The sequence below is a fragment of the Podarcis muralis genome, chromosome 1 (assembly GCF_964188315.1).
Source record: "Podarcis muralis chromosome 1, rPodMur119.hap1.1, whole genome shotgun sequence".
NCBI classification, from domain to species: Eukaryota; Metazoa; Chordata; class Lepidosauria; order Squamata; family Lacertidae; genus Podarcis; species Podarcis muralis.
In genome coordinates, this window is record NC_135655.1 from 11,086,931 (window position 1) to 11,101,332 (window position 14,402).

At 46.5% G+C, this 14,402-nt stretch overlaps 1 protein-coding gene across 1 annotated transcript in view; it reads left to right on the forward strand.

Annotated features, from left to right (window-relative positions):
- MTHFD1 (methylenetetrahydrofolate dehydrogenase, cyclohydrolase and formyltetrahydrofolate synthetase 1) overlaps positions 1-14,402 on the forward strand; it is a 74,476-nt gene that overhangs the window by 19,243 nt on the left and 40,831 nt on the right. The window contains exons 9-13 of the mRNA XM_028742995.2: positions 6,623-6,750; positions 9,813-9,910; positions 11,115-11,288; positions 12,256-12,392; positions 12,791-12,837. Of these exons, the coding sequence (XP_028598828.2) occupies positions 6,623-6,750; positions 9,813-9,910; positions 11,115-11,288; positions 12,256-12,392; positions 12,791-12,837 (584 nt within the window). The remainder of the gene's footprint in view (positions 1-6,622; positions 6,751-9,812; positions 9,911-11,114; positions 11,289-12,255; positions 12,393-12,790; positions 12,838-14,402) is intronic.

Genomic DNA, 14,402 nt, shown 5'->3' on the forward strand with positions numbered 1-14,402 from the left:
TTCGGAAGCCGCCTTTCCACCGGGTCAGACCATTGGCACCTCTCGCTCAGTGACTGTGACCCTTCAGGGTCTCATGTAGGGAGATGCTCTGGGCCCAAGTTTTATGAATTAACGGAGGAACCAGTGTTTCTCAAACTTGGGTCGCCAGCTGTTGTTGGACTACAGTTCCCAGCATCCCAGAAGAAGAAGAGTTTGGATTTCATATCCCGCTTTATCACTACCCTAAAGGTAAAGGGACCCCTGACCATTAGGTCCAGTCGTGACCGACTCTGGGGTTGCGGCACTCATCTCACTTTATTGGCCGAGGGACCCGGCGTACAGCTTCTGGGTCATGTGGCCAGCATGACTAAGCTGCTTCTGGCGAACCAGAGCAGCGCACGGAAACGCCGTTTACCTTCCCGCCGGAGCGGTACCTATTTATCTACTTGCACTTTGACGTGTTTTCGAACTGCTAGGTTGGCACAAGCAGGGACCGAGCAACGGGAGCTCACCCCGTCGCGGGGATTTGAACCACCGACTTTTTGATCGGCAAGTCCTAGGCTCTGTGGTTTAACCCGCAGCGCCACCCGCGTCCCTCACTACCCTAAGGAGTCTCAAAGCAGCTAACATTCTCCTTTCCCTTCCTCCCCCACAACAAACACTCTGTGAGGTGAGTGGGGCTGAGAGACTTCAGAGAAGTGTGACTGGCCCAAGGTCACCCAGCAGCTGCATGTGGAGGAGCGGGGACGCAAACCCGGTTCACCAGATTACGAGTCCACTGCTCTTAACCACTACACCACACTGGCTCTGACTGCTGATCCTGCTAGCTAGGGATGATGGGAGTTATAGTCCAACAACACCTGGCGACCTGAGTTTGAGAAATGCTGTGCAGTTCAACAGCACCTGGAGGCTGCCTGTCTCTGAGTTGACTTATTTTGCGATCCAAGCCCAGCTTGGAAAGATTTTACACACATACAGTTCATGAGGGGTCCCACCTGGCTTGGGACCCTTCTGAGAGGGAGGCAAGTTGCTTTGTAGGGCGGGCAGGAAACTTTCCTTCTGTCTTTAACTTGCATTGGGACCCCAGCCAAAGATTCCCCTTTAGAATGGGTCTCTTTTTATAAAGTCCCTCCACTTCCAATAGAACTATTTCACACCGGGATTTGTGAAGGAGATAGCCATCTTCACATATCTCAAGGGATGTCACACAGAGGATGGAGCAAGTTTGTTTTCTCCTGCCCTGGAGGGTAGGACTCGAACCAGTGGCTTCAAGAAAGGAGATTCCGACTAAACACCAGGAAGAACTTTCTGAGAGTAAGAGCTGTTTGACAGTGGAACAGACTCCCATGAGAGGTTGTGGACTCTCCTTCCTGGAGGCTTTTAAGCAGAGGTTGGGTGGCGCATTGCAGGCAGTGCCGAATTTACGTATAACCTGAACAAGCTATAGCTTAGGGCCCCACTCTCTTGGGGGCCCCCAAAAAAATTAAAGGAAAAAAACCTGGATGTACATTTCCAAAATAAAAGATAAACAAAACAAAACCTACATGCAGCAACAGTGTTTTGTGTTGCGTAGGCTCCTATGGTGTATTTCACTATTAATATACTTCTTCTTAATTGTATTTCAGTTCAACAATTACTTTGATAAAATACATATTTTGTTATGTGCAAATGGCTTTAGATGATGATGATGATAATAATAATAATAATAATAAATTTTATTTATACCCTGCCCTCCCTGGCCAGAGCCGGACTCAGGGCAGCTAACACCAGTAAAATTACAATAAAAAGATAATGGGACAATTTAAAATACAGGTTAAAATGCAATTTAAAATGCAGCCTCATTTTAAAAGTAGCCCATAGATCAAAACCATAAGGGGAAGGAAACATAAGGGTCAGACTGAGTCCAAACCAAAGGCCAGGCGGAACAGCTCTGTCTTGCAGGCCCTGCGGAAAGATGTCAAGTCCCGCAGGGCCCTATTCTTTTGTGACAGAGCGTTCCACCAAGTCGGGGCCAGTACTGAAAAGGCCCTGGCCCTAGTTGAGACCAAACTAACCACCTTGTGACTTGGGACCTCCAAAATGTTGTCATTTGTGGACCTTAAGGTCCTCCGAGGGGCATACCAGGAGAGGTGGCCCCATAGGTACGTGGGTCCTAGGCCATGAAGGGCTTTAAAGGTCACCTCAAACCCTCTAGGCCTGGCCCCTGGGAGACTCCCCAGGCCATGCACCGACCCTAGCCACACCGCTTGAAAGCAGGGGAATAGGTTGAGAGGAGGTAAAGTGGACAAGCACAGACTTCTGCATGTGGGATATAATTCTCAGAGACACTGAGAGCATTTGCAGGCCTGGGAGCTGTCAGATGGAGGCTCCATCTCTGCCCTGGACATCAGTTTGACGGCGGCTGCTATGGAGACGCAGGCAGCTGATCTGAAAGTTCAAAAGGGGAGGCAATAATTTAATGATCTTGAGAATAATTGCCGTTGTTCTGCTGGTTAATATTGAGGTAGAGATTTAAAACAGCCCAATTTCAAGATCAAAGTCATATATTTTTTTAAAAGGATATATTGAAATAGAATCTTATTGGATGAAATGGGCTACAGTATGGAGCTGGTATTGAATTAGGCATGAAGCTTAAATTCTTTATTTTTGAAATGTGGGTATAATTACATAAAAGGATAATGTGCTCTAAAGATCCCTGCTGCATAAGCTGAAGTCTAGAGCAGCTGTTGCTAACCTGGCGGCTTACAGATGTTTAGGACAAAAAACTCCCATCGCAGCTAGCTGGGGCTGATGGGAATTTTAGGCTGAAACACCTGAGGGATGCCAGGCTGTCAGGGAAGGTTCTGGAAGGTGAGATGGTGTGAAAAGCGCTGACGATTCCACCAATCCCTTTCCTCAAGAAATGACTGCCAACATAGAGTGTGACAGATGTGTTTTGTTTTTTTAACCTGATTTTTTTTGAAAGTTTTCAACGTACCATACACTAAAAACCAAACTAATCTAAATAAAAATAGAGAAGAGAACAAAACAAAAAAGACAGAGAGAAAATAGAGACGGGCGGAAGATAAGGAGAGAAAGAATAATAAAATACAGAGCTCTCTATCGAGTTAGATCTTAACCCTTTCGTTGTTGTTTAGTCGTTTCCGACTCTTCGTGACCCCATGGACCAGAGCACGCCAGGCACTCCTGTCTCCCACTGCCTCCCGCAGTTTGGTCAAACTCATGCTGGTAGCTTCGAGAACACTGTCCAACCATCTCGTCCTCTGTCGTCCCCTTCTCCTTGTGCCCTCCATCTTTCCCAACATCAGGGTCTTTTCCAGGGAGTCTTCTCTTCTCATGAGGTGGCCATCCTAAACAAAAGCAAGTGGACCCTCCCAGCTCTTACCTGGGGCGCTGCCCAGAGTGACTTGGGCAACCCAGTCAGATGGGTGGGGTACAAATATTATTTTTATTTATTTATTTATTTTATTTCATTTCATTTTTAATTTTTTTTATTTTCTCGCAGCCAGTGTGAGAGACGCATATGAACTTTTCTCCAGTACAGTGTGTACCTCGGGTTAAGAACTTAATTCATTCTGGAGGTCCATTCTTAACCTTAAACTGTTCTTAAGTACCACTTTAGCTAATGGGGCCTCCTGCTGCCACCGCACGATTTCTCTTCTCACCCTGAAGCAAAGTTCTTAACCTGAGGTGCTATTTCTGGGATAGCGGAGTCTGTAACCTGAAGCGTCTGTAACCTGAGGTACCGCTGTATTTTAAGATAACCTCCCTCGTCAAGAGGACTAGACTCTTTGCATAGGGGCCTGTGTTTGTGTGTACAGTGGTACCTTGGTTTTCGAAAGTTATCTGTTCCGGAAGACTGTTCTACTTCTGAAACGTTCGAAAACCAAAGCATGCGTTTCCGGAAGCATTTACATCCGGAAAACTCAACACAGACGTTCAAAAACCGAAAAGCGTTCAAAAACCGAAGCAGTTACTTCCGGGTTTTTGGCGTTCAAAAGCCGAAACGTTTGACTCCTGAGACATTTGAAAGCCACTTTATTTAAATGATAGCTGAAAAACCTGTGGAACCACTGGGATATTTCACTTTGTGTGTCTGCAATGCAAAACAAACGAAGATAAATTGAGTTCCCTTCTGTGTGGCATTTCACCCCTTTTCTCTGCTTTCAACGGCTGTTTTTTCTGAAGAGAGGCAGAGGCATCTAAATGCTTGAAAAGTTTCTTCCCTTCCTTTAGGCTATACCAACATTTTTTCCTTCCAAGGTACTGCTTAAAATTGCTGCGGACAGCTCTGGCTTGGATAAGTGTAGGAATAAGATGGCAACTCAACTTTCTTTTTTTAAACGTACCCTACATAAGAAGATCAGGCCAAGTCCCTACATTGTGGTATCATGGTGGCCAACTAGATGCCTATGGGAAGCCCCCAAGCAAAACTCAGAGGCCTCAGCGCTCTCCCAACTGGCGTTCAGAAGGACGCTGCCTTCCACAGGGGAGATAGAAGAAGATAGCCATTGTGGCCAACGGTCGTTGATAGCCTTATCCTCCAATAACGTGTCCAATCTGCTTTTAAAGTCATCTACAGTGGCACCTCAGGTTAAGTACTTAATTCCTTCCGGAGGTCCCTTCTTAACCTAAAACTGTTCTTAACCTGAAGCACCACTTTAGCTAATGGGGCCTATTGCTGCCACCGCGCCGCCAGAGCGCGATTTCTGTTCTCATCCTGAAGCAAAGTTCTTAACCTGAAGCACTATTTCTGGGTTAGTAACCTGAAGCGTATGTAACCTGAGGTACCACTGTACTTTGATGGCTACTGTTATGATATTGTGGGAGCGTATTTCCTGGTTTATTTACTGTGTGAAGGAGCACTTTAATTTTGTCTGTCCTTAATCATAGAATTTTATCATTAATTTTGAGTGAAATTTTTATTAAACTTTAGAATCTTAACAAATATATACAGTGGTACCTCAGGTTACAGACGCTTCAGGTTACATACGCTTCAGGTTACAGACTCCGCTAACCCAGAAATAGTGCTTCAGGTTAAGAACTTTGCTTCAGGATAAGAACAGAAATCGTGCTCCGGTGGGGCGGCGGCAGCAGGAGGCCCCATTAGCTAAAGTGTTGCTTCAGGTTAAGAACAGTTTCAGGTTAAGAACGGACCTCCGGAACAAATTAAGTACTTAACCTGAGGTACCACTGTATTCCAGATTCCAAACTTGTTATACATTTCTCTTTAAACTTTGACTTTCTTGCCTTTCCTTCCATGCGGTTCATAAACTCATCCCATTTGCTTACTGCGTTTTAATAAACATTTCGCCTAAGACATGTTATTCTATTTCATATATTATCAATCTCCTACCGCTACCCGTATTTCAAATCCTGCTCGCAATTTCTTCTGATTATAACATTTTTTCAGATATCCCCAAAAAGTGCTTCTATGAATACCCTGTGGCGTTGGTTTCTTATTTTTGCTGTTAGTTCTGCCAGCTCTGCATAATCCATTAGCTTTGAAATCCATTCTTTGGTTGGTGTTTTCTTTCTAGTTTTTCATGTGCAAGATAATTGCATTCATAAACAAGTTAATTTTACATGCTTTCTGTTGTGTTGCCTCTTAGCCCATCCTGCGCATGATCTTGTATCTAAATAGCGCTATAGGAAGCCATAGAATGCGCTATGCATTTGTATGCCACTTTTCCTCCAAGGAGCTCACAGTGGGGTACGTGGATTTCCCCATCTCCATTTTATCTTCACAACACCCCTGTGAGAGGTTGCGTCTGGCCCAAAGTCACCCAGTGAGCTCCATGGCTGAGTAGAGGATTTGAACCCAGGTCTCGCAGACCCTAGTCCAACACTCTAACTGCTACACTGCACTGGTTCTCTGAAACAGTGCAGATTAGCAGTTAGGATGTTGGACACTTCAATGTCATTGAGGCGTGCCATCTGTATTAGCTAGCCACAAGTGCTTGCAATTTGACTGAATGGGTTTTTTAAAAATGAAGGGAAAAGATTTGGCTAAGGCAGCTCTGGCTCCATGGCATTAATGCAGGATTATTCTTCATGCCCACCCCCCTTGCCCTGCAAATCCCAAGCTATCTTGCTGCCTTGCAAAGTCTTAAGAAAAGCATGATGCATCAGCCGCTTATAAAAATGGTACACGCAGGAGTTTTTGAGCAAACCTTGCTCTTTGATCAATTTATTTCTTTCTTTCTCTTTTTTGCATTGTTATATACAAGTCCTCCTGAGTGGTTCACAAATTAAAATCTGCAAAACACAAATCCGGTCTGCGTGTAAACGATGGCTGCTGCTGCAGCTACACTATGGGCAGAACTGAACGTCGAACCAGCATAAGGCAGCATGGAGGAGCATGAACACGGATAAAAACAGCGCTAAAACCCAGGGAGTGGGGAAATCCTCAAGGGGAGTCTTTCTGGGTGAGCTGTGCAGTTCACCAGCTTAACAGCACAGCAATTATTAGTGAAACCTGAAAGAGGAGGAGAAACAGAGTGGTCTGGTGTGTTGCCTTAGCGCTGCCAAGAGATTATGCATGTGTGTTTCTGCCTTGCAAAGATGTTCCCAGGCCTTTTTCCTGCTTATTCTTTGTATTGCTCTGATGCGCACCCTCCCCTTATCTCTCTCTCACACACAGACAGTACGAGAGCAAGTGGGAAAAGGGTCGTTGGTGATGTGGCCTACAGCGCGGCCAAGGAGAAGGCAGGTTACATCACCCCGGTCCCTGGAGGTGTTGGGCCAATGACGGTTGCCATGCTGATGCAGGTGTGTGCCCTTGGTTCGCGGAGAGAGCGCAGTGGTTGTACCTGTGGGAGGCATATGGGTTGTGTTGCTCTCCCACAACCCCACCCTCAAAACTCTGCTTTCCCCCAGAACAACTGCACATTATGTACAGGTGGGAGGGGGGAGGAATGGTTGTGGGTCCTCTAGGGCAGTGTTTCCCAACCTTGTGCCTCCAGCTGTTTTTGGACTACAATTCCCATCATCCCTTGCCACTGGTCTTGCTAGTCAGGGATGATGGGAGTTGTAGTTCAAAAACAGCTGGAGGCACAAGGTTGGGAAACACTGCTCTAGGGTGTTCTCTCTCTCTCTCTCTCTCTCTCTCTCTGTGTGTGTGTGTGTGTGTGTGTGTGTGTGTGTGTTTGTCCCACCTTTTGGCGTGAGCATAAATTGCAGATGTGAGGGCGTAGCTGCTACCTATGAATGCATGCTTGTAAATGATAAATAATGGGATTATTATTATTCTATTTGACTTTTAGGAGACATCAGAAGGCAGCTCTGTATAAGGAAGTTTTTAATGTTTGATGTTTTGTTGTGTTTTTCATATTTTGTTGGGAGCCGGCCAGAGTGGCTGGGACAACCCAGTCAGATGGGCAGTGTATTATTATTATTATTATTATTATTATTATTATTATTATTATTATTATTTTATTTGATGGGGCTGCTTGTCTCTGCTGTATGTCTGTGTTTTTTGTCTGCCATTAGCCATGACGGTCCCCATACGTTAGTTGATTTTTTAAAAAACTTGTGATAGTTTTGTAACATTGTAAGCTGCTTGTAAGTCCGTCTCTGTCGCATGGTGTGCTGGTTTTGACTTTTAAAGCCCTTCACAGCCTAGGACCCTTGTACCTATGGGACCGCCTCTCCTAGTATGTCCCACGGAGGACCCTAAGGTCCATAAATAGCAACACCCTAGAGCAGTGTTTCCCAACATTGGTTCTCCTGCTGTTTTTGGACTACAATTCCCATCACCCCTGGCCACTTGTCTGACTAGTTAGGGATGATGGGAGTTGTAGTTCAAAAACAGCTGGAGCCCAAAGGTTGGGAAACACTGCCCTAGAGGTCCCGGGCCCTAAGGAAGTTAGATTAGCCTCAACCAGAGCCAGGGCCTTCTCAACACTGGCCCCGGCCTGGTGGAACACTCTGTCTCATGAGACCAGGGCCCTGCAGGATCTGATCTCTTTCCTCAGGGCCTGTAAGACAGAGTTGTTCCACCTGGCCTTTGGCTCAGAATCAGTTTGATTCCCTCCCCCTCTTTCTTTTCCTTTCTCCTCCTATGAAGAGATTGCTCCCTAATTGTTTTAATGTTGTATCTTAATCTTTTAAATTGTATTTTAATCAACTTGTTTTTATTATTGGTTGTTAGCAGCCCTGAGCCCGGTCTTGGCTGGGGAGGGTGGGGTATAAATAAAAATTTATTATTATTTTTATTATGAAGAGCTATATAAATTGCTGGAATAGAAACCTCTAGTATTTCTGATCACTATGTCTCTAAATAGGGGCAGATTGGAGTCTGTCACCTATTATCCTTGACCATTGGACATGCTGGCTACAGACGACAGGTCCAATAGCATCTGAAGGGCCACAGGCTCTCAAAATATAAACCACGGTGATGATTTAACCTTTGTATCCTGGCTTTCTGCTGATGTAATCAGAGTATCTGACAGCAGAGATCAGAAACGATAATTTTAAAATGCAGTAACTAATGCTGTAAACAGTTATGGTCCTTTGTTTTATATCCTGCTTTTTTTGGGGGGGGGGATAATCTAAAATTGGCTTCAAGGGCAACAGAAATAATAATTGGCCTTCCCCCAAAACCTGCCCAAGCAACCAGGTTGTAATGAAGATGTTAGAACGAGGCAGGGGTTGGAGGTGTTGAGGCCAGGCTTCCTAGAGAGTGCATTCCATAACAGCAGTGCCACAACCAAAAAGGCCCTGTAGCTTGTACCCACCTGCGTCACAATGAGTGATGGAGGTTCTTGGTGCAGGACCTTAGCTCCTTGCTGAAGTCTTCATGAGAGATCTATGGAAAAGGGCAATCCTTCGGGCACCACCCAGGGGACCTAAATTCTGCACCAGAAATGCAGGAAATGCAAATTTGAAATGCAAATTTGCAGAATATGCATGATTTGAATCCCCGAGGAGTGGGAGACAGAGAGCTCTGTACTTATCTTTGGACATAAATGCTCCGTGCCCTTCCTCTGGTTTCAGCAGGCATAAGAATAATAAATAATAATAAATAATAAAAATTTATTTATACCCCGCCCTTCCTGGTCCAGAAAACCGGGCTCAGGGCATCTAACAACAAATTTAAAACACTTAATTGATGCAACAAAAAACAGCATAAAATACAGTATAAAACATGAATAACAATAAATTCAGAATTCAAAAATCAATTTAGGGGGGGAAATCCATCCAATAAACATTAGATGATCACCAGGGCTAGCTGGCTAAGTTAGTCCTATTTGGGCCAGCAAGGAGACCAGGAGAGAATTAGCTGTGGGATCCCAGAGTGGGTAATCTTCATAAAAAGGGGAGGGGAATAAATGATCAGGCTAAGTTCAAATTGAAAGCTTGGCAGAATAGCTCTGTCTTACAGGCCCTGCGGAAGGAAGTTAAATCCTGCAGGGCCCTGGTCTCCTGGGACAGAGCATTCCACCAGGTCGGAGCCATCACTGAGAAGGCCCTGGCCCTGGTGGAGGATAATCTGACTTCCTTAGGGCCTGGGACCTCTAAACTATGATTATTCATGGACCTTAAGAAGAGAGCCTGGCTGCAGAATCAGGCCACTGGTCCACCTAGTCCAGTATCCTGTTATCACAGTAGCCAGCCAGACGCCTGTGGAAAGCCTGCAGGACTTGAGTTCAACTGCACTCTCGCAGCTAGTATTCAGAGGGAGAACACAGCAGTTGCGGCCAGTAGTCTTGCCAGGTGTGTGCTGGGCTCCTGTTCTGTCTTGCCTGTGACCTTGTTGACTGACCTGCTGGAACGTTTTGTGTGATGGACCTTTCCTTGGTTCGCTTCTTTGTTTTTCAATATGAATTTAGAGCACTGTAGAAAGTGCGCAGCGCTTTCTGGAGAAATATCAGCCCGGCAAGTGGAATATTCAGTATAACCAGCTGATCCCTAGAACGCCTGTTCCAAGGTAAGGAACAACTTATGGCTAGAAGGCCATTGATAGAGATTATTTCATTCTGGTTTTTGCCTGAATTTATATGTGGGGGTGTTGGGGCATGGGATAGGGGGTGTTGTTTTTATTAAGTCTTTGCAGAGGTCCATCATGTTCTCTCCACCACTCACAGCAGAATGGGGTGATAGAAACTTGGAACTGATGGGATATATTTCTGTGGTCTGCAAATGGGTGAGGCAATTGATTTTTGTTGGAATTTTCAGGGAACAGTTTTTTTATAATAATAAAAAAATAATCTAGGTGATTGTTGTTGTTTTAAAACAAGGTCTATCTTCCCCCAATCTGGGGAAGATCATGTGGATCTTAATCTCAGGGTTGTGCATTTGAGCTCCACATTGAGCAGAGTAAAGGTAAAGGGACCCCTGACCATTAGGTCCAGTCGTGACCAACTCTGGGGTTGCGGTGCTCATCTCGCTTTACTGGCCGAGGGAGCCAGTGTACAGCTTCCGGGTCATGTGGCCAGCATGACTAAGCCGCTTCTGGGGAACCAGAGCAGCACACGGAAACGCCATTTACCTTCTCGCCGGAGCGGTACCTATTTATCTACTTGCACTTTGATGTGCTTTCGAACTGCTAGGATGGCAGGAGCAGGGACCGAGCAACGGGAACTCACCCCGTCACGGGGATTCGAACCACCAACCTTCTGATCGGCAAAGCCTAGGCTCTGTGGTTTAACCCACAGCGCCACCCGCGTCCCTACATTGAGCAGAGAGAGCCTTGCAATTGCAGGGGTGTGGTGGACCAGATGATCCTTGTATGATGCCTTCCAACTCCGCAATTCTGTGGTTCTAGGAATATCTCCAGATGTTGCGGCTGGGACTGACAGGTGTTGTAGTTTTAAAACAGCTGGAGGTCACCCAAGATGAGAGATCGCTCTGGTCCATCCTTCTCCTGCTAATTTTCCAGCTCTCCTTTAATATAGGCGAGCACTCAGAAACATGACTCCCCCTACACATGCACAACTGTAGTGGGGAGAGGCAGTGTGGTGTTGTGATTAAAGTAGTGGGCTACAGCCCGGGAGACCTGGGTTCGAATCCTCACTCGGCCATGAACTTCACTGGGCCAGCAATCTATAACTCAGCATTAGAGCCACTTCCTATAGTCCTGCATATCGTCGCTCCGTAGAACTCTTCCTCACCGCCCTCTTGTTGACTTTCAGCGACATTGAAGTATCCCGGTCCTGCTTCCCCAAGCCCATCGGCCAGCTGGCCAAGGAGATTGGTCTGCTCTCAGATGAGGTGCAACTCTACGGCCAGTGCAAGGCCAAGATTTCGCTGTCGGCGCTGAAGCGCCTGAAGGACCAGCCCGACGGCAGATACGTTGTCGTAACGGGGTAGGTTTCATGGCTCCGTTTCTGCTACTCTGGTCGGCTCGTAGCTTTTTTCGGTTGGGGACATTGGGGAGCAGGGAGCAGCCTGCCAGGTGGGGTGAAAAATATTGGGATCTCAGCTCTGTTCGACCGAGCTGATAAGGCTCATTTTCCTCCGAGCCCTCCCAGCAGAGCATAAAAACAACACAGCGGAAGGATGAGATAGGTATGAGCTACATTTTTATGCTTTATTACTAAGCTATGCAGAGAGCAAAGAAAATATACATCTTCTCTCTATGAGAGCAGAGAGCAACTGAACACAAAGGAAACAGGAAACCAGTAACGTCACATCCCGTCTCCCTTTCCCATGAGACTCCAAGAGTCTGGAATCCCTGGAATGTAAACACAGTCCTGTGACTGCAAGCAGCTGCACAGTGAGAAGAACAGAAACTAACAGAACCAGCCAGTGGCGTAACATGGGTTTCCAGTGCCCGGGGCTGCTTGGAGCAGGGTGGGTGGGAGAGAGGGATGGAAACAGACAGAGTATGCATGCACATTCAGCTGCCTAATGGTGTCCGCGTCACTCAGGAGGATTTCAGCCACAGAGATAAGAAAAGAAGAGTCGTCTGCAGGAAGTGCACAGCTGTGTTGAGGCAGCTATGGGTGCTGAAATTGTGCACCCCAAACAATTTTGTGCCCAGGGCAGCTGCCCCTGTGGCCCCTCCCATGCTATGCCACTGGCTGGAGCCGCTGCACTGACTTCCCAGGAGGCAGGTGGTGGTTGTTTGCCTGGAGGGGCAGAGGTGAGACAGCACGAGATCGGCATCGTGGCCCTCCGGTGATTTGCTGGACCCCAAAGAGCTTGTCTTGAGCTTTGAATACCAGCGCTAAGGGTGCATGCGGGAGATCACCTTGTTCATAGCCTGTCGGCTTTGCTCGAAGGAAACAGATCCATTTTCCCAATGCCTTGGGTTTGTTTTTTTCATTTCAGTATAACGCCCACACCCCTGGGAGAAGGGAAAAGCACCACAACAGTGGGACTGGTTCAAGCACTGGGAGCATACCTTGGTCGGAATGCCTTTGCCTGCGTTCGGCAGCCTTCGCAAGGACCCACGTTTGGAATTAAAGGTACGTAAAGGTGGGCCAGCAGCCTCTTCTTATGTCCAGGGTGCACCTGGAGATGCTGGGGGGGCGGTTGAACCTGGAATCTCCTGCATTCAAGGCAGATGCACTGCTATGCGCTACATCCCTCCCCAGAACATTACTGAAAATATTGTTTCCGGTATCAGTAATTTGGACTTAAAAGTTATGAGATAACACAAGACAACTTACAGATAAGCACACAATCTACTTTCATCTCTTGTAATTGGATGCAGGAGGTTTTCGGGCAAGCCCTTTTTTTGACACCCATCACTGCTCAGAGAAGTTTGTCGGTTTTAGAAGCCTGTGCATCCTCTTCGTAATCTAAAGATGCTCATGCTTTTTGCAAGCGCGGTCTGATGAATGGCATCCTTCCTTTTATACAGGTGGTGCGGCTGGAGGTGGATATTCTCAGGTTATTCCTATGGAGGAGGTAACTTGATTCCTTAATTTACGACTGCATTTGAGACAAAACGGTTGATGTGGGATTAGCTCAGTCGGTAGAGCACGAGACTCTTAATCTCAAGGTTGTGGGTTCAAGCCCCACATTGGGCAAAAGATTCCTGCATTGCAGAGGGTTGGAACTTGTGGTTCCTTCCAACTCTACAATTCTGTGATTCTGTGTTTAAAGCAGGGCTGGGAAACCTTTGGGAAGCATGTAGTGGTTGAAAGAACTTTTTCTACGATACCTACTTCCCTGGATCTCTGGAAATTTTGCAGTGTGACATCAAGAGACGGCTCTTGTCTCTTACCTATCAGAGAGCAATTTTCTAGCCTCACCTGTAGGAACATTGCTAATAATAATAATAACAATAATTTATTATTTATACCCCGCCCATCTGGCTGAGTTTCCCCAGCCACTTTGGGTGGCTTCCAATCAAGTGTTAAAAACAATACAGCAATAAATATTAAAAACTTCCCTGAACAGGGCTGCCTTAAGATGTCTTCTGAATGTCAGGTAGTTGTTTATCGCTTTGACATCTGATGGGAGGGCGTTCCACAGGGCGGGCACCACTACTGAGAAGGCCCTCTGCCTGGTTCCCTGTAGCTTTGCTTCTCGCAATGAGGGAACCGCCAGAAGGCCCTCGGCGCTGGACCTCAGCGTTCGGGCAGAACGATGGGGGTGGAGACGCTCCTTGAGGTATACAGGACCGAGGCCATTTAGGGCTTTAAAGGTCAGCACCAAGACTTTGAATTGTGCTCAGAAATGTACTGGGAGCCAATGCAGATCTCTCAGGACCAGTGTTATGTGGTCCCAACAGCCATTCCCAGTCACCAGTCCAGCTGCCGCATTCTGGATTAATTGCAGTTTCCGGGTCACCTTCAAAGGTAGAGCGCTTTGCAGTAGTCCAAGCGGGAGATAATTAGAGCATGCACTACTCTGGCAAGACAGTCCGCAGGCAGGTAGGGTCTCAGCCTGCGTACCAGGTGGAGCTGGTAGACAGCTGCCCTGGACACAGAATTAACCTGCGCCTCCATGGAATATTTCCCTCTCCAGCTCATAGTCCTGTTTTGGGACTTGCTGGGCTTTTAACAGAGGGTTTGAGGTTGTTGTTGAGGTCCTCTCCACTCCGATCCAATTTGTCTCCCTTTTTTTGTCATGGAAATTCTACTCAATATTGATCCAGGGTAGATTCCATTGTATAGTTAGCAGAGTAAAAAACTTAAACATGTTGCAGGATTCCCAGAAAAACAGACCAGAGGCAATTGTATTTCATCCAGCAGAGCTTTACTGCTACTGAAGGCAAATGAGCATAATGGTCACAAATCCAATGCATTCAGGATTGGCCCTGTCCATAAGAAATCCAGTTGCAGCAGACTTAACTTAAATTTGCAATAACTTATAATAAGTCTGAATCTTAACACTAAGCATACTATGTACAGTCATACCTTATGTTACGTCCGCTTCATGTTACGTTCTTTCAGGTTACGTCCCGTGGCGACCTGGAAGTACCGGAAAGGGTTACTTCCAGGTTTTGCCACGCGCATGCACAGAAG